The sequence below is a fragment of the Watersipora subatra genome, chromosome 1, assembly GCF_963576615.1.
Source record: "Watersipora subatra chromosome 1, tzWatSuba1.1, whole genome shotgun sequence".
NCBI classification, from domain to species: domain Eukaryota; kingdom Metazoa; phylum Bryozoa; class Gymnolaemata; order Cheilostomatida; family Watersiporidae; genus Watersipora; species Watersipora subatra.
The window spans coordinates 11,534,198-11,561,908 of NC_088708.1; the positions used below are offsets into that span (position 1 = coordinate 11,534,198).

At 42.2% G+C, this 27,711-nt stretch overlaps 1 protein-coding gene across 1 annotated transcript; it reads right to left on the bottom strand.

The window, feature by feature from the left end:
- Positions 1–333: 333 nt before the first annotated feature.
- LOC137409125 (uncharacterized) lies at positions 334–27,711 on the bottom strand. Its single transcript, XM_068095541.1, has 15 exons — positions 27,629–27,711; positions 22,201–22,517; positions 18,298–18,520; positions 16,709–16,780; positions 16,375–16,602; positions 13,379–15,457; positions 12,723–13,235; positions 11,733–12,317; positions 10,515–10,883; positions 6,722–8,386; positions 4,100–6,607; positions 2,480–3,583; positions 1,821–2,186; positions 1,181–1,579; positions 334–868 (listed from the first exon to the last, which is right to left on the bottom strand). The coding sequence occupies exons 1-15, from the start codon at positions 27,699–27,701 to the stop codon at positions 729–731; spliced, it is 10,641 nt and encodes a 3,546-aa protein (XP_067951642.1). The 5' UTR covers positions 27,702–27,711; the 3' UTR covers positions 334–728.

Below are 27,711 nucleotides of genomic sequence, written 5' to 3' on the forward strand. Positions count from 1 at the left end.
CTTTAGCCGTGAGCAAGAATTAGCTATTTATGTTTACATGTATATGTAAATAAAAACATATGAATGATTGGAGTTATCCTCCCAGATATAAACAGGGCTCAATTGAGCAAATAACTCAGTGAAATTTTAGCTTTCACCACAGTTGCAATAGTTACGTAACTGACTTAGCTGGCTTTAGAATATGTAATGCCTTTTCTGATATATTACTCAACATATTATATGTTCCAAATTAATCAAGTCAACCTTATCCTCTAACTACATCTACTAGGAACATACAAAAGTATGCTAGGGCTATGCAAGTTCTGGGATACAGTGTGTACAGACAAAGATACATTCACAGCTTCCCAAATACATTGCTGTATTTCTTAATAAGTAATATAAGAAACACTAGCAATCATGTTCTCTCTGGATTACTACTCACGCTTCTGGCCATATAAATATTACAAAATACAGTACAGCTCCCGTACAACACTGAAGCATACAATCGGTAAAACCGCAGGTTTGAAAAAGAATATTGCAAGCATAAACAAAATAAGTCTAAGTTTTTTTAGATAGATACACAAAGTCTATTAACAGAATGTTGGGCAAAACCTACCGAGTATCATGAAATACATGCTGACTTGTATGCTAAAGTTAATTCCGTTTAAATATATAATGAAAGCTGCTCAGAACTGAGAGCGATCTTTTGAGCAATGAATATCCTCGGTGAGTGTTTGTTAGCCTACAACTCAGTACCTTGAAGCTCTTCGCTCTCTCGCTTTAAGGACGACTATGATTGACAGCAGCACGACGATGATGACAATTGAAATGCTGCCGACTATCATTGTGCTCAGCATAGAGTCGCCAGATATTTGCTTGCTGCCACTCACTGCAACAAATAAGATTATATGTTGACAAGCGCGTCTTTTAAAATACGTTAACGTTTGTTAGCTTTACGGTAGCTATATGTTAAAACATGGTTAACGTATGTTAACTATATGTTAACTTACATTGACATATGCTAACTATATGTTAATATGTGATTAAGCTATGCTAACATATATTAACCATTCTTAACATGTGTTAACATATAGTAACCATTTCTTAACAAGTCTGCTTGAGGTGAAAGAGCATTTGTATTCCAATGAATTACATAGTTTAATTTTTACACAAGTGCTGCGAAGTAATATTTGGGACATACGTTGTGACAAGACAGCTCCAGACTTTGCGACTATTAAACCTCTTTGTATGCATTCCCAATATCCAGGCTTATTAATGCAGTAGTGTGTTTCTGATCGACACGTGGTGGTCGTGAATGCTGGATCGGCACACTCATCTACGTCCATGCAATCATACCCATTGGTACTAAGCTGCCAAACATCGCTAGGCCAGCCAGCAGTTTCGCCGCTATTAGGTGGTGGAAAACACGAACACATGTGACCATCTAGTGTGTTGGTACAGACATGCGCGCACCCTCCATTATTCTTTGCACATTCGTTACGTGGTTGACAAGTCGTGTTTTCCTTGGTGACAGCAAAATTATTTGCCAAATGGCAATAACATACATTGCGGTAATCCTTCGTCCATTCGCACTTTCCTCCTGTAAGAGTCAAATCATAGAGTTTATGTTATAGTGACCTCATATTCAAGCAATAAAACCATTTAAAACCATTCACAATTAGCGACCAAAACACAAAAGCAATATTATTCACATGACAATATTAAATTTACGGAATGTTGTTCTGAAAATGCTGAGCAGAAAATACACTGCACTTCGATGTTAGGTTCAATTTGCATAAATCTACCAAAATGCATCTGAAATGATAATTTGCTATACTCACTTTGATTAGGTACGCAAAGGTCTATAGAAGGACTTGGTGAAGTAGACATTTCCATGTTAGCTGGACAGCCACAGTAATAGCCTCCAAGTGTGTTGACGCAGATATGGCTGCAGCCGTCAGCTTTTTCAGCGCATTCATCAATATCCTGACACCCGCGTCCATCACTTGTCAGCGCATAGCCAGGATCGCAGGAACAAGTACGACTTCCCAGAGTGTTTGTGCATATGTGTTCACAGTTGCCATTATCAACAGCACACTCATCTATATTTTTACAAGCTGTTCCATTCATAGGAGTGACGACTCCAAGCTTTTGACAGTAGCACAATGTGCCATAGTGAAAATAGCTGTCGCAGTAGATAGTTCCCGCTAAAACCAAAACAACAGTGCTGATAGCAAAGCTGCCGTAACTATAGTTTGGTTTACACGGTTATTGGATCACAATGAATTTTCTCGTTCAAAATAAAAAACTTTGCAGGTAAGAAATGAGCAATACTTCCTACTACCCTTAAAGCGTTTAGAAAGTACAGTGGTTAGCGTACAATCCAGCAAAGATGGAGATTATATGACTGCACTTAGTTACTATTAAATTTTTGCTCGATTTCTTTAAGTGAATCTATTCTAGAGCTATTTTTTACCAAGCTGTGTTCAGCAGTACTTACCATCGCAACTAGATGGGCCAGATGCTAGAAGCTCAAAGCCTTTGTCACAAGCGCAGTAATATCCTCCTAGTGTATTAAGGCAGACTTGGGAGCACTCGCCATTATTCGTGGAACATTCATTAATTGTCACGGCAAACTTTCCATCTCTGCCATCTACTCCAGGATCACCAACAATTCCTTTGTCTCCTGTTGCTCCGGCAGCTCCTTTAAGACCTTGAGCTCCCTGATCGCCTCTCGCACCCTTAGGACCAACAATGCCGGCGATGCCTTTTACACCTTGCTCTCCCTTTTCTCCAGTTGGACCTTGAAGACCGGTATCACCGAGTCTGCCATCCAGGCCATCAAAACCTGCATCTCCTTTGAATCCTTTCAAGCCTCTTTCCCCAGTGACACCTGGCAGACCTCTGTCTCCCATTTCACCTTTTATTCCTTGTGGCCCAGGAGCTCCAATGTCTCCTAATGCTCCTTTGATTCCAGGAGCACCAGGAACTCCAGTTGCACCAATCTCTCCTGCTACTGCATCAGCTCCATCAAGACCAGGCAGACCTTGATCACCCATTGATCCTTTCAACCCTGGATCACCTTGTGCTCCAGGATCACCTGTAGCACCAGGTAAACCAACTGGTCCGGCTGCACCAGGCGCTCCTGGTTCCCCTTTCATGCCAGGTAGGCCGGGTGCTCCATCAGTACCATTGGCACCACTTAATCCAGGTGCTCCAGTTACTCCTTGCAAACCAGGTGCACCCCTAATACCCTTGACACCAGTGGAGCCTGTTGCACCTATTCCATCCCCACCTAACTCAAAACCAGCTGGTTCTCCTTTTTGTCCTCTAGGCCCTCTCTCCCCGGTTGCCCCGATGTCACCTTGCAAACCAGCCAAACCCTGGTCTCCTTTGATGCCAGGATTCCCAGGCTCTCCCACTGAGCCTTCCACACCATCAAATCCTCTATCGCCAGGAACTCCTTTCTCTCCTTGAGGCCCTGGTACACCATCTGAACCAGGAAGGCCAAGATCTCCTTTTTCTCCTTTAAACCCAGGACCACCAGCAGCAGGTGCTCCAGGCTCTCCACGTTCTCCCTTCGCACCGGTCAACCCAGGAATTCCTAGAAACAATAAGCAATAGATATATGCAGCTGCGAACTACAATGAAAATTAAAATATTTCTATCTCAGATTGTATGCTTGATCAATATACTAGATTATTATTTTCGTTATTGCTCCTGCAAACATTCACTCAGCAGTACTTCCTCTCACATTGGTTAACTGATTGCACCATCATATGGCCAATCTACAAACACTATAAGATAGTTTGCATTTCTGTTCAGTCCACTGTAATTAGGGTACCAATGTTTACAGATACATAAAGCCTAAATTGCTTCATTCTAAGAAAACTACACATTGCCGTTTTGCTTGACAAAAACGCCAAAGCATGCCTGTTAGCTTCAGATGGTTAACTCTATCTATATGTGTCTGGTGAGCACTAGTGCGCAACTTTTGCCCTAATAAACATCCCCTAGTAAGAATTGCATGACTGAAAAAAGTTTTTGCTACATTTTAACAACAAAAAGGAAAATTTTAAAAGACTTCGACTCGTGAACACTCAGGCTGTTTTGTACAAACCTTGAAGTCCCGGTGCTCCCTTGTCTCCAGGTGCTCCGACTTCCCCATCTTGTCCATCAAATCCAGGGATTCCAATGTCTCCTTTGACTCCAGCTACTCCCGACCTGCCTGTTGCACCTGTCGAACCTCTAGTGCCTGGCCCACCATCTCCAGGAAATCCGCGAAGACCCTTTGCCCCAGGTTCTCCAGGTAAACCAGGCTCTCCACGTTGTCCATCTGATCCTTTTTCACCAGGAACTCCAATACTGCCAGTCACACCTGGAAGCCCGTCCAATCCACGCTCTCCAGGCTCTCCTTTTATTCCCCTAGATCCAGAAGAGCCTGTGTTTCCAGGACGACCGGTAGCACCAGTTGCACCAAGCTCTCCTCCTGAAATGCCAGGTTCTCCTTTTTCACCAGGAAACCCTGGACGACCAACAATTCCGTCAGAACCCTTTGAACCCGTGGCCCCGACCTCTCCTTTACTTCCTGGTAACCCTGGTGTTCCTGGAATACCAGGTTCTCCATTCTCTCCATCTCCTCTTTCACCTTTTGGTCCACGACGACCTCTTTGACCGCTTGCTCCAGTTGCACCTGGTTGTCCATCAAATCCATCTCCTGGTTCTCCTTTTAATCCAGTTGCACCAACAAAGCCAGGAACACCAGGTTGACCGATGGGACCAGTTGCTCCAGTAGATCCAACTGCTCCAAGAAATCCATCACCAGGCTCACCTGGTAAACCTCGGGGTCCAGGGGCACCTCTTCTGCCGCTAGCCCCAGTAGCACCTGTACCACCTGTTCCACCACTTTCGCCATAACCTTTTTCTCCTTTTATACCTGGAATCCCAGGTTGTCCTTCAACTCCTGGTACTCCAGGTTGACCAGGAACACCTTGAACACCAGTTGCACCATTTATTCCAAATGCGCCAGACTCTCCTTTCCTGCCTTTTGAACCAGCATTACCGGGAAAACCTCGATCTCCCTTAACACCTGCACTACCAGGTAAACCTCGCTCCCCAGGTGCTCCTGTTGCTCCATCTTTCCCAATACCCGTGCCTGGTTCTCCTTTTTGACCTGAAAGACCAGTTGGACCTGCTCTTCCTTGTGCACCTTTAATGCCCCGAGTTCCAGTTCTGCCAGTAGAGCCAACAAAACCACTTGCACCAGGCTGACCTTCATCTCCTTTTAAGCCACGTATTCCGGGTATGCCAGTCGCACCTGGTGCTCCAGAACTACCGCTTGCACCAGTTGCTCCCCTCTCTCCATCCAAGCCAATGTTTCCTGTATTTCCTTTTAAACCTGGCAAACCTGGTGCTCCGTCCAGTCCTGGTTGACCAGTGCTTCCTGGTATACCAGGGTTTCCAGGTAAACCAGAAGCACCAGTAGCTCCTGTGGCTCCATTTATGCCATATACACCACTCTCTCCTTTTTGACCTTTGTTGCCAGGGGCGCCTGTAGCACCAGTTTCTGCTACTCCAGTGGCTCCTGTAGCTCCCATTTCTCCATCAAGACCTCTTTGACCAGGATCTCCCGGAGTACCTCTTTGTCCTTCCGGCCCTGCTGGCCCTCTGGCCCCTGTTGCTCCTGTTGCTCCGTTGATGCCAGCCTCACCTGTTTCTCCTCGCTCGCCTGGAGCACCTCGCTGTCCATCAGAACCTCTAAATCCTGGTAGACCAGTTCGCCCGGGGTTTCCATCACGTCCAGGTAGCCCTGGTCTTCCAGCTACACCAGTACTTCCTGTTACTCCATTCACACCTGGGGCACCAATTTGTCCTCGCAGACCTGGCCTTCCAGGTCGTCCATCACGGCCTGGTTGACCAGGGTTTCCCTTATCTCCAGGGAAACCTTGAAGACCAGGGCCACCCGGCAAACCTTGTTGTCCAGGTCTACCATCTCTTCCTGAAACACCAGGTTGACCTCTCTCGCCATCATTTCCAGGTAATCCTGGATTGCCTGCAGGCCCAGGGCTTCCAGGCTGCCCATCACGACCAGCACGACCAGGTTGGCCAGGTACACCATTTGTTCCTTTAGCGCCAGATCTACCAGAAACCCCAGGGTTTCCAGGTTGGCCATCAGATCCACGTTGTCCAGGATTACCAGGGGATCCCCTCAGGCCATTTATTCCATCTCGACCATCTCTTCCTGATGAACCCTTAGCTCCCGTAGCTCCAGTAGCACCTCGACCTCCAGGCTCACCCGGTTGCCCAATTAAACCAGGCTGCCCAGGTCTGCCTGGAGAACCATCAAAACCTGGACGGCCATCAGTTCCAGGCAGGCCATTTTGACCGTTGGACCCTCGCTGTCCAGGCTGACCTGGAGCACCATCTCTTCCAGGATTTCCTGGCTGTCCACGTTGTCCCATTTCTCCTCGTTGTCCAGGCTCACCGGGTGCGCCTTGCCGACCACTTTGTCCATCTCTTCCGTTATTCCCTCTGGTCCCTTGTTGTCCTGGTGCTCCTTGAGGTCCTGGCTGTCCAGGTTGTCCTGAGTCACCTGGTCTGCCTCGTTCGCCGATTTGGCCATCAAAACCTGCAAAAAATTACAAATTTATTAAATTGGATATTGCAAAATAGATTATGACAGTTTCAATGAAAATGTTTATAGTTATCACATTTGCAGAAAGGATCAAAGGTGAATACATACCATCTCTTCCAGGCACCCCAGGATTTCCATCTTGACCAGGAAACCCATCAGCACCATCACGTCCAGAAGCACCATTTTGGCCTTTCTGTCCAGGTAAGCCTCGTTGTCCTGGCAGACCATCTGAGCCATTTTCACCAGGTCTCCCATCAAAGCCTCTTGAACCAGGCTGTCCATCCTGTCCATTTGACCCACGTAAACCATCACGACCAGGCGCACCACGCTGTCCTTCACGTCCGGCTGGACCATCTCGACCACGCTCCCCTGGCTGACCGGGTGCACCTTGTTGTCCATCTCTTCCAGGAAAACCGCGAGCTCCTGGTTGACCATCTCGACCATTAGCACCTGTCGATCCCCTTTGTCCAGGTGAACCATCCTGGCCATTCCTTCCATCATTGCCGCTTTCTCCATCTCGACCATCTTGACCCCTTGACCCTTTAGTTCCCACAGCTCCTTTTTCTCCTTGCTGTCCTGGCAGACCATTTACTCCTCGCTCTCCTGGAGTACCTCGACTACCTGGAATTCCTCTTTGTCCAGGTGAACCTGGCAGCCCTTGAGCACCAGTTGCCCCATTTGTGCCTGGTGTACCTGGCCTACCAATGTCTCCTGGTCTTCCAGGCTGCCCTGGTAGTCCATCTGTTCCACTTTGTCCAGGGCTCCCTGGTGACCCTTGATCTCCTTTGCTTCCTCTTATACCAGGCTGTCCAGTTGCTCCTGGAAAACCAGGTTGACCATCTTGACCTGCTTCTCCCGGTCTACCCGTTTCACCATCTTGACCAGAGATTCCACGTTGCCCCGGCTGTCCAGAGCTCCCTCTTTGTCCAGGACTACCCGGAGTCCCTCTCTGTCCTGGCTGACCATCTCTTCCAGGCTGTCCAGCTTGCCCAGGTGCACCTACTGAACCTGGTCTTCCATCCTGTCCAGGCCGCCCATCAAATCCTCTCTGTCCAGGATTTCCATCTTGTCCGGGTTGACCAGGTCTACCATCATTACCATTCGAACCACGATCACCTGGACGTCCTGGAGCCCCATCATTTCCACGATTACCAGGCAGTCCAGTAGAACCTGGTACTCCAGGTTGACCAGAAAGACCTTGTTCTCCAGGTTGACCAGGCTGCCCAGGAAATCCGTCATTGCCAGGTAACCCAGGAGCTCCCGGACTACCATCCCTGCCAGGGTTACCATCAAAGCCATTTCGCCCATCCTGACCATCTTGTCCAGGTTGTCCATCTGCTCCAGGCAACCCTGGTTGCCCAGGTGCTCCATTGTTACCTCGCTGACCAGAGGACCCTGGTTGACCCACTCTTCCAGGCTCACCTGGGCTACCACGATCACCTGCCCTGCCAGGTTGACCTGGAATGCCATCTCGTCCATTATTACCAGGAGCACCCACCGCTCCTTTTTGACCATCTAAACCATTTCTCCCTTGTTCACCCGGCTGTCCAATAGCTCCAGGAGCCCCTGGTCTACCATCATTGCCTTTTCTACCTAGCCTACCATCTTGTCCAGGTGCTCCTGGAAAACCGTCTGCACCATCATTGCCATCAGATCCCGGTCGACCATTTTCTCCAGGTCTCCCGTCTGAACCAGGTACTCCAGCGTCTCCCTTTGCTCCCGGTAAGCCTGGTGTACCATCATTGCCAGCAATGCCAGGTTGTCCTCGAGCTCCTAGAAAGGAAATACATAGACAAGTTAGAAACAGTCCAATATCTCTAAACAGTCGAGCAGATATGAGCACATAGTTTTAGTCTACTATAATCTTGTGTAGTATTGGTAGCTACTAGAGATGCCCCGATTCTAAATTCACCAGCCGATTCAGATACCGATCCGATATACCGATCCTAATTGAAAAATAATCCGATTCAGATACCGATTCAGATCTTTTGTGTTGCATAGATAGTAGCTCATTTTAATTTGCAAATACAAACATAATGCAAAGAAAACATGAATATTATTGTATCTATTTGTTTGCATTTATGGAAAAAATATATACATATTCACATACTGACATACCGTGCATGTAGTAACAAAACAGTCCATGTTTCTTGTAATTTGTAAATAAAGGTAATTACTGTTAGTGGTACAGTTCTATCTGTGATAACGAAGTCCCTCTTCTATTGTTGGATGAACTGCTGTGCCTGTACAAGTTTAGAGCAAATCAATGTTTCTTTTAAAAACCGTTAGTGATTCAATTATCTCAGTAAGACGTCTCTTTTCTTCCATCATTATCAATGTAGCCGAGCGTACTGAAGGGGATTCCCTTGCAACAGATGTTGGAGGACAGGCTACATACCGATACGCCACTGGGGTTACCGTTTTTTGTACATTACAAACGATCCATTGTATCGTCAGGATCAAGAGAGGGATGGATAACTTTATGCGTCGACTGTTTAAATTACTTTCGTAATGCTAGTAAATAGAAATATTACACTGCGTTCTTGTTTCCCACTTTTGTTATCTTGTTCGTGATTGCTTGCAATAAAACCTATCGCTGTAATTGGTAAATACCACACTTTTTGTTTACGTTCTGGCTAAAAAGTTTCCTTCGCTGTGTTGATCAGGCTATAGACATGAAATAAATTGTGTGGCAGGCCTGAAATTCATTAAGTAAAAGTAAGAAGCTTACAGCTGATGATTTTTTACTTAGTATAGCAGGCTAAAATACAGTTTTCTGCTAAATGGTTGATCTGTAAAAAGTATCGGAAGGTTCAGATTTTTTAAGAAAAGATCGGCCGATACCGATTCAGATACTTGACACTCATATCGGCACCGATACTGATTCCGATACCAAAATCGGGGCAACTCTAGTAGCTACTGCTCTCACTAAAGTCATCTTTTGTAGTATTGGTAGCTACTGCTCTCACTAAAGTCATCTTGTGTAGTATTGGTAGCTACTGCTCTCACTAAAGTCATCTTGTGTAGTATTGGTAGCTACTGCTCTCACTAAAGTCATCTTGTGTAGTATTGGTAGCTACTGCTCTCACTAAAGTCATCTTGTGTAGTATTGGTAGCTACTGCTCTCACTAAAGTCATCTTGTGTAGTATTGGTAGCTACTGCTCTCACTAAAGTCATCTTGTGTAGTATTGGTAGCTACTGCTCTCACTAAAGTCATCTTGTGTAGTATTGGTAGCTACTGCTCTCACTAAAGTCATCTTGTGTAGTATTGGTAGCTACTGCTCTCACTAAAGTCATCTTGTGTAGTATTGGTAGCTACTGCTCTCACTAAAGTCATCTTGTGTAGTATTGGTAGCTACTGCTCTCACTAAAGTCATCTTGTGTAGTATTGGTAGCTACTGCTCTCACTAAAGTCATCTTGTGTAGTATTGGTAGCTACTGCTCTCACTAAAGTCATCTTGTGTAGCTACTGCTCTCACTAAAATCATCATACATCATATATATATATATATATATATATATATATATATATATATATATATATATATATATGCTGTATTATTCTACACGCCAAAGTTTGAAACAATTCCCATCATCCAACAGATCGTTGGTAGTGTTGGTATGTGTGAGGTGTTTCCTGCCAGTATCCTGTATCCTTTAAGAAAATAAAAAGGCAATTACTTTCACCCAATCTTTTCTTTTTGTTTATGAGACATTCTCCGAGCTGTACAGCGCTTGATCAACTTAGTATATCACTGATAAAAGGGTGATCTCATGAGGTGCTCGACTGTAGTGCTTGAATGAGGATGAGAAGCAGTAGAGACCTTGTGGCAGCTGCTCTTATGAAAAAAGTATTAAAACTTATTACTATCCTGATACGTAGCATGAAAACTGACTTACCCGGTTGACCATCTTGGCCGGGCCGTCCATCTTCACCATTCCTTCCATCAAATCCATTTTGACCGTCTCTACCAGCCTGCCCGGGACGCCCAGGTTCTCCACGATCGCCTTTGGTTCCATCCTGACCATCAAATCCGGGTGTGCCAGATAATCCATCAGCACCCCTTTCTCCAGGTCTGCCATCTTGTCCATCTCTACCATTTTGCCCTGGTGCTCCAGGAGACCCTCTTTCCCCATCTCTTCCTGCATTTCCATCTTGTCCAGGTAGACCAGTACTACCAGGCAGCCCTGGTTGACCAGGCTCCCCTGCAGCTCCTCTATCTCCCGGAGCTCCTGGACTTCCATCTCTACCAGGAGATCCTCTTTCGCCTATCAAGCAAAACAACCGAGTAATTTAAAAAGAACCTCAACTTGAAGACGAAGTTTCATATTGATAGATTCAAACAGAAGTTTCACTTTTTGCCTCTATTTGACCTTGTCATAGCCAGGCTCTAAAATGTATGTCCTAGATGGTTATTTGACCTTGTCATAGCCAGGCTCTATAATGTATGTTCGAGATGGTTACTTGACCTTGTCATAGCCAGGCTCTATAATGTATGTTCGAGATGGTTACTTGACCTTGTCATAGCCAGGCTCTATAATGTATGTCCTAGATGGTTATTTGACCTTGTCATAGCCAGGCTCTATAATGTATGTCCTAGATGGTTATTTGACCTTGTCATAGCCAGGCTCTATAATGTTTGTCCGAGATGTTTATGAGGTAACAATGATAGATGTGTTCATGATAGCGTCATGAGGTTTTACAGACTTGAAATAATAAAAACTCAACAAACACAAGTCACCATACATATACCGCGAGACAATCCTACTAGCGTGTAAAACAATTATAGATTGTTTCATTATTTTACAGAGTAGCAGAGTAACTGGATGTAGATATAGTCAAAAATTAAGTTGTCCTAAGTGCGTTGTGAAAACTTATGAGAATTTTTGGAATGAGACAAATATATTGAGTTCTTATTCACTCAAGTTTAGGAGAATATTTCAGTCAACCAGCCCAAGTTACAGCAACACAAAAGTGGCAAACCACTTTTTGCACTTGCTTACAATAAATTACAGTGAGCACAGACAACAAGCTATAGTGTCTAGGAGTCAAGATGGAGCATTGACTCCTTCTACTGTCATTTAGGATTAGCCATTTGACAGTTGTGCAGGACCCACCTGGCTGGCCACTCTGGCCTGGCTGTCCATCTTGTCCAGGTTGGCCATCAAATCCGTCTTGTCCATCTCTACCATCCTGTCCGGGCTGACCAGGTTCACCTCGGTCTCCTTTAGCTCCATTCTGACCATCAAAGCCAGGAGTACCAGAAATTCCATCTGCTCCCCTATCCCCAGGTCTACCATCTTGCCCATCTCTACCATTTTGGCCTGGAGCTCCAGGAGAGCCGTTTTCTCCATCTCTGCCTGGGTTGCCATCACTTCCTGGAAGTCCTTGACCACCGGGTTGTCCGGGTTGGCCTTGCTGTCCAGGCCTACCAGGTGCACCTTGTTCACCAGGAGAGCCATCTCTACCTCTTTCTCCGTCTCTCCCAGGTGAACCCTGCTGACCAGGATTTCCAGGTTGGCCGTGCTCTCCAGGTTCACCAGGAAATCCGTCTCTGCCATCTTGACCAATTCTCCCAGGCTCACCATCTCTACCAGGCGAGCCAGGTTGACCATCTTGTCCTGGAAAGCCAGGATTTCCATCTGATCCATCTCTGCCTGGACTACCTCGGTCGCCAGGCTGGCCCGAATTACCTCTTTCTCCTGCAAAAGCCAAAATTCAAATATATTATTTAAAGTTTGTTCTAGCAGAGGACTTCGGACAAACAAAAGTTGTAGCGGATACAAAATATCCATTGCATCATCAGCCTTCATATACACAAACAAGTCAATATTTATTATCCAAAGGAAATCAGATAGTTATCATTACAATATCTGTTAGCAGCACAGAATACGCATATATATGTACATACATGGATATGCTACATGTGTATATGTGCATGTGTAGCATATACAGTACATACATGTATATGCTACACAAAGTGCAAAAATAACAATCAGTTTACAACACACTATAGTACGGTAAGTTCTGTGCACTATTCATACTAAAATATTAGCCAATTATGGCGCTGGTATAATATAAAATTCATAGTTTACAATATTTCTTACCAGGAAGACCATTAGAACCATCTCTGCCAGGAACTCCTGGACTTCCTCTTTCTCCATCCTGACCATCAAACCCATTCCTTCCATCTCTTCCATCCTGCCCAGGCTGACCAGGTTCACCTTGATCTCCTTTCGCGCCACTTTGCCCATCAAATCCAGGAGTACCACGTAGGCCATCAGCACCCCTCTCTCCAGGTCTACCATCTTGTCCATCTCTACCACTTTGCCCCGGAGCTCCATCTGATCCCCTGTCTCCATCTCTTCCAGGATCCCCATCTTTCCCTGGAGCTCCTTGCTGGCCGGGTGAACCTCTGTCTCCTCTCTGACCGGGTTGACCAGGTTGCCCTTGTGCACCAGGTGCACCAGTATCTCCAGGTTGTCCATCATTTCCTCGTAAACCAGGCTGTCCGGGAAAGCCAGGTGAACCATCCAGTCCATCGAATCCATCTCTACCCGGCTCACCCGGTCGACCATCCTGTCCAGGATTTCCACTTCGTCCATCAGAACCAGGTGAACCTATGTCAAGGGTGCACATTTTTATTCCATAAGAGAAGTATGAAAGTTCATTTATTTGGAATAGTAAAACTAAGTTTATAACTATGTAGGCAACTTTACAAAATAATAGAAATTTAAATGATTACACAGTATTTGCTACATACCTTTGCTTCCAGGTTGTCCATTTCTTCCATCAGTGCCAGGTTGTCCAGGACTTCCCCTTTCACCGGGTCTACCATCTTGCCCATCATTCCCATCTTGGCCATCCTGTCCTGGGGCACCAGAGAAGCCTGGTGCACCTGGGTTACCAGGAGCGCCTTTCACTCCTGAATCTCCTTTTAGTCCGGGTAAACCATTTTGTCCATCAAAACCAGGAGAACCAGATTGACCATCTCTTCCTGGCTCTCCATTTCGTCCTGCAGCTCCAGTTGCACCTGCTCTTCCAGGCTCTCCCTTGGATCCTCTGATGCCAGGGGTGCCAGGATTTCCATTGACACCGGGCTGACCATCAGATCCTGGAGCACCAGGTAGCCCTGCTAGACCGCTTTCCCCAGGTTGCCCATCTTGACCATTTCTGCCGTCAAACCCATTCCTTCCATCTCTACCATTTTCTCCAGGCTGACCAGGTTCTCCTTGTTCACCTTTAGCTCCGCTTTGCCCATCGGTTCCAGGGTTACCAGGGATTCCATCAGCTCCCCGGTCTCCAGGTCTACCATCTTGCCCATCTCTACCATTAAAGCCTGGAGCCCCATCTGCTCCTTTCTGGCCTTCTCTTCCCGGATTTCCATCTCTTCCAGGTAATCCTGAATCGCCACGTAATCCTGGCTGCCCATCATAACCATTGTTGCCTTTTTCTCCTTTAAGACCATTTTGACCAGGTTGCCCAGAAGCCCCATCTTTGCCTGGTAAACCTTGTTGGCCAGGATCTCCACTTAATCCATCATTGCCAGGCTGACCCGGTCTACCATCTTGTCCTGGTACGCCATCATTTCCTCGCTCTCCTTTAGCACCATTTCTTCCTGGAATACCATCAGATCCAGGGCTTCCCGGTAGACCTTGGTCACCACGCTCACCAGTTCTGCCTGGATTGCCATCTCTGCCAGGTAAACCATTGCTTCCCTTAGAACCTGGCTGTCCTGGTTGCCCAGGTGCACCTGGCTGACCATCAAAGCCATCTCGCCCTGGCATCCCGGGCGATCCATCCGATCCATCTTGTCCTGGGCTACCATCTTGTCCTGGTTGACCTTCAGAGCCAGTTTGACCTTGCTGACCTATGTTCCCTGGAGAACCTCTCTCGCCTGGACGCCCATCAATACCATCTTGTCCTGGAGTTCCTGAAGCGCCAGGCTCACCTCTAACACCCTGGTTACCCTTTACCCCTGGCGCCCCATCAAAACCATCAATACCATCTCTACCATTTTGTCCATCTTGCCCATTCACCCCATCTTGGCCAGGCCTTCCTGCTTCTCCACGTGAGCCTTCTCTTCCATCTTGACCATCCTGTCCAGGATTACCAGCACGGCCTGGAGTACCAGACGCTCCAGTACTACCTGGCAGCCCTGGTGTGCCAGGCTGCCCACGTTCTCCTGGTCTACCATCTTGCCCAGAGATTCCTCTATCACCCTTTTCACCATTCTGCCCATCTGCACCCCTAGCTCCAGGTGATCCACTCTGTCCTTCATTACCAGGTTGGCCTGGCAAACCTTGTTGACCTGGAGCTCCTTGCTGCCCTGGTTCTCCTCTGTTGCCATCTCTACCATCTTCCCCATCCCTTCCATCTCTTCCATCGGCTCCTGCATTACCTTTTAAACCAGGAGTGCCAGGTCTACCTGGCTCTCCATTTCGACCTTGTTGTCCTGGTGCTCCTCTGTCTCCTGGATTGCCATCACGTCCATCATTTCCCGGTCTACCATCTGAACCAGGTGCACCAGAAGCACCTCTTTCTCCTGGTAATCCATCCCTTCCTGGCAACCCATTTGATCCTCTGATCCCAGCATTTCCTTTTTGACCTGGTGAGCCAGGCTCTCCATTAGCGCCTGTCTGTCCAGGCACACCAGTTTGGCCAGGAAAACCATCTTGTCCAGGAGTACCTGGTTGTCCACTTGAACCAGGATTCCCATCTTGGCCTGGAAATCCAGGCTCTCCTGGCTCACCCGGAGAACCATCAAAACCATCTCTTCCATCAAATCCGTCTCTGCCATCTTGTCCTCTTGTTCCAGGTAGCCCATCAGAACCTGGTCGCCCTGTCATTAACAAAACCCAAATTATATGTATAAAAAGCAAACTGGTTGCTATAATATTACATGTATATCATATATCTATTGCTAGCAGCCATGTTGCTATGCCTTATTCTCTACTTCATCTTGCAATTAGAAGCATAATTAGCCAGTATTAAGGTCTGGCCACATGTAACGAAGTATTCGTTCAATCTGACCGAATTCACGAATTTCACGGAATTCACAGATTTATTCGGCCGAATATCACAGAATCGTCTGAGCTGTGCATGCACACCGAATTCGTCAACGAAACGCTTTTAATTGGTTAACTAATTTTTTAGCGAGCACGATTCTAGTAGCTTTGACAAGTGGTATAGTTCAAGACACGTACGACGACACACAATAAAAGTATCACCGCAATATGACTTGATACATACGATGCAACTGCCTATATGCGCTAAAGATAGCGACTGTTTTTGCGACGGAGCTTTTGCTACATAAAAAGAAATTATTATTATTGAAAAAGAAATAATTCATAGCTTCTAAAACATCTAAAAGAAAATTCTGGATACACGATGAGAAGTTCCTGCCATGGTGAACCAACGAGAGAGAACCAACAATAGCGCATATAGGCCGTTGCATCGTATGTATCAAGTCATATCGCGGTGATACTTTTATTGTGTGTCGTCGTAGGTGTCTTGGACTATACCACTTGTCAAAGCTACTAGAACCGTGCTCGCTAAAAAAATTGGTTAGCCAATTAAAAGCGTTTCGTTGACGAATTCGGTGTGCATGCACAGCTCAGACGATTCTGTGATATTCGGCCGAATAAATCTGTGAATTCTGTGAAATTCGTGAATTCGGTCAGATTGAACGAATAATTCGTTACGTGTGGCTGGACCTTTAGACCATTTGAACAAATAAAGTCTATAATCAAGTCGTACCAGGGTTTCCAGGTCTGCCAGTATTACCATCTCTTCCTTGGTTTCCTTTCATACCAGGTTGTCCTGGCTCTCCAGGTGCCCCAGTGGCTCCAGGCTGCCCTTTCTCTCCGACATCACCATCAACACCGGTGCTACCAGGTGGTCCTTGAATACCTGGTGCACCAGGTTGACCAGGCTCTCCATCAGCACCTGGCTGGCCCGTAGCCCCAGTGGCTCCATAATTGATGGCTGATAAAATGTAGGAAAACTCCATATAAAAGCTGTCACAGCCGATAAGGTCTAGTATAAAAAAAAATCTCTTGCGGTTCAGAAGGTTGCAGTATAAGAAACTTACAGTAATCACAGCTGTAACCATAGTAACACATCATTCTGTTGTCTTCCTCTCCGGTCTCTTCATTTATTATCACTGTAACATGTTGTAACACGTGAATTGTATGTTACACAACATAACTTAAAATTATCCTGGGCATGCCTTGGCCAATAAGCCAAAAAAGGATGAAGATAGTGAAAATGTAACATAAAAGGTGGTAATGTTTGTAAAAAAATGCTATAATGGACCAGCAACGGAATGAGAGATCAAAGCAACGGAATGAGAGATCAAAGCAAAAAAGTTGAGAGGAAAAAGACTAGAAGAACAAAGACAACGAAGATATGGACAAATATGAAATAAAAAAGAAAGATAAAAAAAGCTCACTTGTGAAACCTGTGACAGCGTCTATATATTTAAAGGTTCTCATCCAATCATAAAGTAATGAGTGTAGTTGTAGCTTTGTATTCTAATCCAATAATAGAGTAATGAGTGTAGTTGTAGCTTTGTATTCTAATCCAATAATAGAGTAATACACGTGTTTATATCTATATATTTTCATGTAATCATAGAGCAAGAATAAGTTAATGAAAGAACATGACCGCTCATAGGCAGCAAGCATCTACATGTACCTTATGTACACGATGGACTGCTAAAAAAACTTGAAAGTTATTTCATAGCCAACTTTTTAGACAAACGAGTTGAAACAGGAATTTACGTGGCTAGAGTTGATTGGCTGGCTAGCCAGTGAGCTATCAGCAATTACTCTGCTGAAATAACATTTAAGAAAGTGATGGCTAAAAGTAATTACACAAAATGTTTTAACTTTGTGGGCTTTATAAAACCAGCACTAAATAGTTTATGTGAAAAAGCTATAAAACGCAGAAAATTGCCCTCACATTTGCTCTTCTCATCTATTAAGTAAGCTTCAAATCAATAGACACAAATTTTAAAGCCTGTCATCGAATTGACACTGATGGGTTTGTGCTGAGACAATTCAACAGCTTAAATAAACTGTTTATATCGTAATAAATAAACTGACGCATTGGAAATGAACAAAAGACTTATGCAACTGTAACATTATCTCACAGAAAACCACCTCACTTGTTAGGAGAGCGCCTAGCGACTAACCTCACTGGAGTCCATATTTACTAAGTTTCCATGCAGCGGTAGAGTAGCGACACACCCCCATGTGGCGCTACCATGCCAACATGGAAACAGCCGTGTCAATCTCCTTCTGTTGTGATTCGGTGTCGCTGTTTGAAAGTGAAAGACCCGTGCGATGCGCCATATTTGTGCCATAGAAACGGGCTTAGTGACCAATGGAGCCACACTAGTACTGCCTATAGGTCTTGCTTTCCTGTTGCTTAATATGCTTCATGTGTCCTTGACATCTTAATGATACAACCTTGACACAAGGCCTTGCACAACCATCGCTGTCTACTATAGCACCTTATGGAAACATGGTCTGCTGGTCGGCCCTGCGTATCGCTTCGGCACTGGCGCACCCAGGTGTCACTACAGTATGGAAACTTTGTAATCGCTAAACAAGAGCCAACTCTCTTGATAAAAACCTACTGATCTGACAAAAGGCATTTATTGTGATGAGAACCCACCTGGATCAACGATAGCCCCAATTGAATATATCACCCGTTCCCCGTCAGAGTCCTGCGCTGTGCTGGTGTCCCCAACGCGTGGAACAGATAGCTCTAGCGTGGGCACAACCTTCTTAGCAGAGTTATGCGTCGCGTAGTCAAACGTGAATGGTATCACTCCTTCAGTAGTGCTGAATCCCAAGAAGTACTGGGCTTTCATGTTAGGTCGATCGGTAACAGGCACCTAGGAGATAGGGGATAGTCAGTGAAATATGGCAGCACAATGCTTGTCAACCTTAACTGCACTGTTGCAAAACAAAACTTAAAAGCGATCATTAGAATAAAAGTTTAGCTTCGGAATCAAAGAGAATTATGGAAAACCATAGATGTATCCTAATTACTATAATTATACTATTACTATTATACTATTCCGAAGCTAAACTTTTAATATCCTACTAATAGTTTAGCTTCGGAATCAAAGAGAATTATTCAAAACCATAGATATATCCTAACTATTAGGACAACATCAGTAGTGTAATTTATTGCTAGTTCAGAATGCTATGATAACATCCTCTAGCGACAGTCGCTTAACATTTTGTGTTAACCGAGTCATTAAAACTGATAAGAACTTAACAATCTCAGAAAGGCTTCCATTACGTGTATGAGTTCAGCTAAGTTTAAGTCAAACTCTAAGCGATACCTAACATGGTATAATAAGTTTGCTCAACTTGTCCCATCATTCAAACGAGACACAAACAAGGCGTTTACAGATATCGTGATTGTTAGGGGCATGTTAATGGTTTGAGGCCACTATAGAAACACAGTAAGCGCCTAACTTTAAACAAAAGTGTTATACTTCCAATGCAACTATCAATGCATCTTTTTCCATGAGGCAAAAGGAGACTAGATAAAGCTAAAAAAAGCTTTCAGCTAGCAGCCAGTATAATTCACACCACAGAATAGATCCATAGGAAGATTAGCTAAAGATAAACTACAACCTAAGCTCAGGAAAATTGCTATTTCAAAGAGCTATGAACTAGTTAATCCGTGTGGCAAACATCATCGGCTATGATGAGATCACCGGAGATGGGTGGGGCATAAGTAGTGTATTGACATCATAATCAATCGAGGTACACATATGTCAGTTTTGGTATTTGCTCGTATTCTATAGTTATCTTGTCTTTCAAAGCATGGAAAACTTGAATTTCATTACAATAAGGTTTAAAATATCAGCAATACCTCTTACAACATATTACTGGTATTGTTGATACGTGCAAAGTGTTTCCTGCCAGCACTGTTTTAAAAACCCCTGCAATTACTTTCCCTGGATTTTCTTTTTCATGAGATACATTCCTAGGCGTCTGTCTCTTCCTTGGGTAAATTTTAAACATAATTCAGCTTTTATTTTAAACAAAGTTTAAACTTTTAGTTTAAGACCTGCAAATTTTATAATATAGAATGTCAAAATTATGTGTAGTCTTCAAAAAGAGAAGACAATAAGAAGTAGTTGAGGAATTCCTTATAAAGGTTGCATAAGGGGTAGCATGCCATCTCTCGGCTATTATTACCAGCGGTGTATTTAGTGGAATTTGGGCTATTATTATCGGTGGTGTATTTGATGAATTTTGGGCTATTATTACCAGCGGTGTATTTGATGAAATTTGGGCTATTATTATCGGAGGTGTATTTGATGAAATTTGGGCTATTATTGTCGGTGGTGTATTTGATGAAACTTGGGCTATTATTATCGGAGGTGTATTTGGTGGAATTTGGGTTATTATTATCAGTGGTGTATTTGATGAAATTTGTGGAAGTAACCGCACTGTCACCTGCCACGCGTTGAAACGAGTCTATTTTAAAACATTGCTCCGACCTGATTGATTTATGAAACGACATACAGATGTAATGATTCAGCGGCGTAACGCAGTTCAACTCTTAACCGTACCCCCTCATATGATGCAAGTACATAGAAGTAAACCACACGATGAATTTGACAAATATATTGGTCATAATAACCGTCTACATATCATCAAGAGACGATCTCAGCTACGGTATCTTATCTTTCATCTTTAGCAAAAATCTCTTTGAAAATTATTTTCTGGTTAGTCTGATGAATGGGAGGAGAGACTTGTAGTCTCAAACTGGTGCATTATGGGTACTTGAGTTATTCACTCAATCATATTACTAAGGAATTTCAAATGCTGCCATCTCGTCAGAATGAATTATGAGTAGCAACTCTGGTGTCCAAGGAGCCACCCCAGTCGGCTGTATCTCCAAATTCTGGTAGCAAAGTGTGATAACTTTAGGTATATGATATTAAATTGTATACGTAAATGTATTGGTAAATGATGAACACTCTGCGATAGTCTCTTGCGACTTTCCTGATGTCAGGCTTTACATAGTCAACCAAACAGGACAGATGTGCTGGTTTTTTACTTAATAGCGATTCACAGAACTAATCTATTTAAACCCTAATAGCCCGTGTCCCACTCCAATGGCAACACCTAGCTACTGAAGTAACTGAGCAGGCAAATAGACATAAAGATTTCTACTATGCGCTTGTAATCCTTATAAGTAAATGTACCATGTACACACTTGCATATATGTACAATAGATACCATAAACTTATGCGAGTCATGTTTAGACGTGTGAATGGAGCAGAGCTAGCGTAATGTTCATCTACGTATGTAACAAGAACTTGTGTGAGCAATGATAGGCATTTGTGGATTCCTCCCTCTACCCTTGTATTATTGAATGAGGGCTACTCGATAAAGAATTGTGTCATCCTACAAGTATCCATAAACTGGGAGTTGTCTTCTACATGCCACTTTCAACATAAAATACTCTTTTGATTAGAGTTTGATCTGCGAGTGAGTCCAACAAAAGTACTTTCAACTTTCACCAAACACATTTTTTATATGTAATATATTATATATTATTATATAATATATTATAATATAATACTTATAAAGATCCTAAGATACAGTTTTTAATGTCTACTCCTACCACCCTGTCAAAGATAATTAAATGGCTTTGTTGTTGCTTAATATCATGAATCCCAAAACAAGTGTAATTCTTGTGAGAGGCGAGTTACTAAAATACACACGTCACTCATATACCCGTATGCATTCTTTTTGCATAGAAAAACACCCAGTTTCATCTAGTACTTAGTGGCTTCACATAGTGATTTCAGAAACTTTCATTTGCATAAAATTTTAAAGCTACCGCTGATTAGAATTGACTAATCAAGAGTCTGAGATATGATATGATAGCTTAAAAACCTCAACATACTCAGTAGTATTACAATAACTAAATCCTCTTGCTCTGAAGTGTTGCAAGTTTTGGAATGAGACACTAAGACTCACAAATCCTGATCTGAGAATTTATGATAGTATAGCTCAGGTCATTCAGGTGATAATTTCATATCTTCAAAGTAACACAGTCTAGGATTTTCCTTAGTAGACTCACCATATGTAGCAGTACACTAAACAACACAGAAGTAACCACAGAATGATACACACTTCAGCGCAGAAGTAACTACAGAACAATACACACTTCAGCACAGAAATAACTACAGAACAATACACACTTCAGCACAGAATTAACTACAGAACAATACACACTTCAGCACAGAATTAACTACAGAACAATACACACTTCAGCACGGAATTGCCAATCGAGCAATAGTCACTAGGCAGAAATGATTGCACACCATCGGCAGTTCACGTTAATTGTTGGAGTCTGTGTGGTGTGCCAACTGCTGGAATTTGCACCTAATGTAGTCTCTGCATTGATTTCGTTAAAGGAAGCTATTCAAATTTTTCAAAATTTAGTCATTTTAACTTCAAGCGACACTAGAATACTTGAATCACGTTAAATAGTTGTTTTGCTAAAAGAACAAGTAAAAGCATTTCTTCAACTCACCGTGTATACCCCAGTCTGTGTTCCAACAGTAAACGCAAGTTCATACTTGAGTACAATAGAGGAATTGTAAAGTTGGTTAGTCTGTCCGGTGAACTCTTGAAACTGAAGTTCCCAGACTAAGAACTTTGCCCTCTGTGGTCTGGCTGTTCCATATGGATTATATATGTAGTACTGGAAGGCCTGCAGTACTCCAGGCAATATCTCTATCCCAAGATCAATATATGACCTTCCGAAGTCCTTTAAGTTATGCGTCTCTGATCTGGCTGTGATGTTATTTCCAGAAAATCGCGTGCCAACCGGTATATCCCATTCTGTGGCTAAAACAGCGCAAAGAGAATTTTGTTCTTTTACTGTTATTTTATTACTGTTGATACTATTATCAGTGCTTTATGCTGCTGTCCATCAATAATAGTAACATATTTTTCATTTCAACAATAAAGAACACATAAAATAGAGAGATACACTCTAGCAGTGCTAAGGTAGAGTAGATTAGAACACAATATTGAAGTTACAATTGTTGGGTATATTTGTAGCTGGTAACGAGAAAAGCGATTATGAAAATCAATTGAAGAATAGATTTATGGAATCACTAAAAGTGTTTCCATAAGTCAGAAGTTCCCTGAAAACACTTATGATTTATGTTTCCATAAATCATAAATGTTTGATATTTTTAGAGATTTTTCAGTAGCAACAAAGCTTTATTGAGCTCTTCAATTTTCCGCAATATTTAATTAAAATTGTGTGTTGAAACGTGTGGACTATTAGAGTGGACATTGTGGGCCAGATGTATGCTGATCTTACAACCGATAGAAACTGATTGCAAAGCCAATCCTTTCACACGTAATCCATGTTCGTACTTGAAATGCACACAGATACCACAACACATTTGATTATATCAGCCTTATACCAGTTTCCAGTTATTGTTACAGAACTTCTTTACAATAGGATATAAATTGACTTCTAAATAAATACATGCAACCTATGACAACAACTACATTACAGATTTTGGCACAAAAAGACAATGTAACTTTTTGGATAGTTGACATTCTTTAATTAGACAACGGTAACCATAGTAATTTGATTACATGGTGTGGCACTAAGAGAAATTTTGAAATAATATGAAGTCGTTTTTAAAACAATTCATAACATGTATGTATGGCTGAGCTCTTCCTCTAATCCCTCAGATCAATTCCTATTTTGATGGTAATTTATTCCATGCACCTCGTGGCAGAATATTTAATTTTGGCAAGTAATTGATCACCAGGCATACCAGCACAGCGAGTGTATAGAATCATGTCATATCTAGCGCAGCCAGTATACAAATTATGATAATAACATTGCTAACAGGACTTAAAAGTAACGATTTGTTTGTCACTGAGTCCAACCTTGACTTACAATCACCTCGTCGTATGAATTTTGAAGAAATGTCAATATCTTGACATACGATGTTGTTTTCAACATACATGTACAATGTGTAAAAAATATCTGAGAATACTTGCTTTGCAAGCAATGGTGCTGATGGAGCTGGAATATAACATAATAATAATAAAAGAGCATAAGTTAATTTAAATTATATCAAGTGTAAGTTAGTGTAAGTCAGATGATGTATATGTATATCTATCACTCGCTGAACCTACATTTCTGTTTACATGTCTCTATGGTAAAATAACAAAAATATCTTTTTAATAATTATCACCTTAATAATTTAATCCCTACATATAATTTAGGTTTTTGCATTCAGTTTCTTACACAGTTTTATATGATGCATCTGTTTTAATGTTATATGTTATTATTTTAAACTCTCTTACATTGTTCTTCAGGCTCTGTAACGAATCAGACAAACATACGGTAATTTTACAAATATTTCTTTCGACATACAACAGTTTTGACATACGACAGTTTCAACATACAACAGTTTCAGTCCAGAGCTGCCTTGACATACAGCAGTTTTGACAGATGACAGTTTTGACATGACAGTTTTGACATACGACAGTTTCAACATACAACAGTTTCAGTCCAGAGCTGCCTTGACATACAGCAGTTTTGACAGATGACAGTTTTGACCTGTGACAGTCGTGTCACCCAAAGCAAATATTAAACTGGATTAACTTCATATGTCGAGGTATATACTGTATGTCGAGGTATGACTGTATGTCGAGGTATGACTGTATAAGAATTTATATGACTGTATAAAAATTTTCTAATGATTTCTTCAGTAATCACACAAGGTCAGCGTGCTTCATAATTTGGTTGCCAATTTGTAATCAGAATTACTTTTACAGCCAATCAGTTGTCTTAGAAAATGCAATTATAAAATTATAACAAAGCCTACCAGTTGCGGGAAAGTTTTTCTAATTAATTTTCTTGTGATAAATAGTTGTTAATCATCACCAGATTAAAATTGCACCCATCTACTGATTTTCCTCGGGTTTTAGGTAACAATTCCAAATTTAGAAATACGTAGTGCATTTGAGTTTCAACACAAATTATCATGCGCAAAAAGGAGAACCGTAAAGAGGGACTATTGCCGTAGAGAGATGAGGAAGGGAGGGGATAAGCATAGCTATATAAGAAGAACATATATATTAAGCAATATATATGTTATTCTTAAGTTAAATATAATAATAAACAAGAATACTGTGCCATGAGAACGATGATCCATAAAAAATGACTGGGCATTATATTGCTATTATTACATGAGAAGGTGCCTGATATCTAATAAACCCAAAGATAAGCGCCCCGAGAGATGTTTAATGGGGAGCTACGCACACCAAAGATCTGTGACAATTATTTAATCTTGATGCAGTCCTGAGTCCTGACGTGTCGGGTCTAAATGATTATGTTGGTAGAGAAAAAACAAACACAAATGTGATTGGCCTAGAAAGCTGATTCCTTGCGGACATAATATCGATTCCATTTAATTCATTTCTAACGGGAGCTTATTTTGTTTGAGATTTGCTTTTGACCGGCTGTGACAGGGCTTCAAACAAACAACTATTTGTATGAAAATATTCTTAGCTGTAACAGATGTGGAAAAGCCACAGGTATAAATAGGAATTGTCCATGAAATATTTTGGCTAATTCCTTAGCTGATTAAATTGACTGTAAACTGAAGTTTTTTATAGTTTTTTTGCATTTCATGAACACAGGTTATTTTTACACTTGACTCACTTTCATCAGTACTTACATCAGACACTTCCACATTGAGAAAAAATATAACAGAGAAAACAGATAGAGCTGCCCAAGCATAATCGCTATCATGAGTTGTTGATAATCGATAATAGAAAATTACAATGCTGATACTTGAATATTGGCTATGGGGAATCATGATGGACGCCGAGTCTTCACACGGCTGAGATCAAATCTCTTTATTCAATCTTTCTGAGGAAGCTACATGCACTTGCATGTAGCTTTCTCAAATACCTGTATCTATGCAATGGCTACGCGTTTTGCAGGGGCGTGTCATAGGTAACTGTTTAAAGATATACCTTTGGTTGCAGGGGCGTGTCATAGGTAACTGTTTAAAGATATACCTATGGTTGCAGGGGCGTGTCATAGGTAACTGTTTAAAGATATACCTTTGGTTGCAGGGGCGTGTCATAGGTAACTGTTTAAAGATATACCTTTGGTTGCAGGGGCGTGTCATAGGTAACTGTTTAAAGATATACCTTTGGTTGCAGAGGGCGTGTCATAGGTAACTGTTTAAAGATATACCTTTGGTTGCAGGGGCGTGTCATAGGTAACTGTTTAAAGATATACCTTTGGCTTTTTACATATTATACCAGTTTTACTGACATCCTCATGTAAATTGCCATTTCATTTGCAATTGAAAAACCATATTTTTACAGTCCAAAGGAATACATTTTATAGCAGTATTCTATTACAATAAAAACTAATTGTAAGCACCGTGGTAAGCGAAGCCAAATGTTTAAGAATAACTCTATGTCAATAAAGTGACTTCACTTATAATTTAAGAGCAGCTCGTATCACATAAGATTTTTCTAATTAGAGGTAGAGACAGACAACTGCTAGTGGTTGGGATTTTTGTAACAACGGTAAATGTACAAGCAGCGGAAAGTGTCTAGGAAGGAGGCATAATGAATGCAGAGAAACAGCACCCTTGAGACACTGACAGCATGACAGCAGTCGAGGAGATGACCCTGATGATAGCAGCGTCAAACCACAAAACTATAAAAATAGATATTTTTAAATATCTATTCCCATAGCCAAGGTGATGCATATACCTGAAGTCAGAATTGCCTTACGCTTGCCAAAAAACCAATGACATGTGACACAAAGATACATCTTCTGCCTACACGACTTCATCAAATGCAGCTATATGAGACGGGAGGTCATAAATCATATTGTTGAGTGTTTCCTCCATATCGTGAGCGGAGGGATACAGATAAAAATCAATTTTGCATTCAGAAACAAACCTGATTTGCTGTTTCATCTAGCAATAGAGTAGCAAAGTAGGTAAGAAAAAGCATAAAGAAGATGAAAAAGAATTGAAGAAGATGATGAAATGGCTGAATTGTGTGATGATAAGAGTAAAAAAAGGTGAGATGAATGAGAAAGTGGATCAATAACGGGCAAAAAATGAGATGATGAGAATGGAGGCAAAAAATAGTGTGCAATATCCCTGCAAATGTGATGACTTGCTCGAGCTCAACAAGAAGTATGATTGTTCATAGATTTTTCAATTCAGCATTCCTCAAATGAAAAGAAATTATACTTATGTTATGATGTTCACAATTGTAACAAACACAAAGGTGCCTTTTGTACTTTGCCTGTTTGTACTTTACATATGTAAAGTCTAAGATATGTAAAAACTTAAGACTGCTGTGCAGACATTCTACATTTTTCTTAGTCTCCTGTTATGGCAAACTTCTAAAACTGAAAGAGAAAAATTATAAACTAATTAATTACACTTATTCTCCTATTTTATGGCCATAATAACAAGGGCACATCCTGACAAATCTGAGTCACAATAATAGCAAGGACACATCCTACTGATAAATCTGGGTTTTAATATCTAAGAATTATATTTTAAGTCAAATTTATTACACAGTAGCGAAAGATGTTTTCAGTTTTGCGTAGCTTGCTAAATCACTCCTGCCATTACCCTTTATGATAGCTGAAAAAGTGAGAATAGTTTCCCTGTTAATATTGATGATGGACACCAAACTTTTCGACCACAAACCGTTTGATAGATTTAAAATTGGATTGTTTTTAAGAATTTTTAATTGTTGCAAAATTGGAAAGTTACAAACTTTTTGTGAAACAAACTCAACGTTAAGCCAAAAGTGAGAGATAATAATTTCTCTACTTGGAACAGTTTAATCTTAATCCTGAGAGCTAACAATCATGATGATGACTTACTGAATAAGAAAACTTTTTAACAAACTTTAAAATCCACTTTACTAACCTTGTGAAGCGACCAGCGCCAAAGTCAAAGCTGCCACTGCGCTAGAACAGAGACGAGATCGTCGTCTCCACATCTTCAGCTCA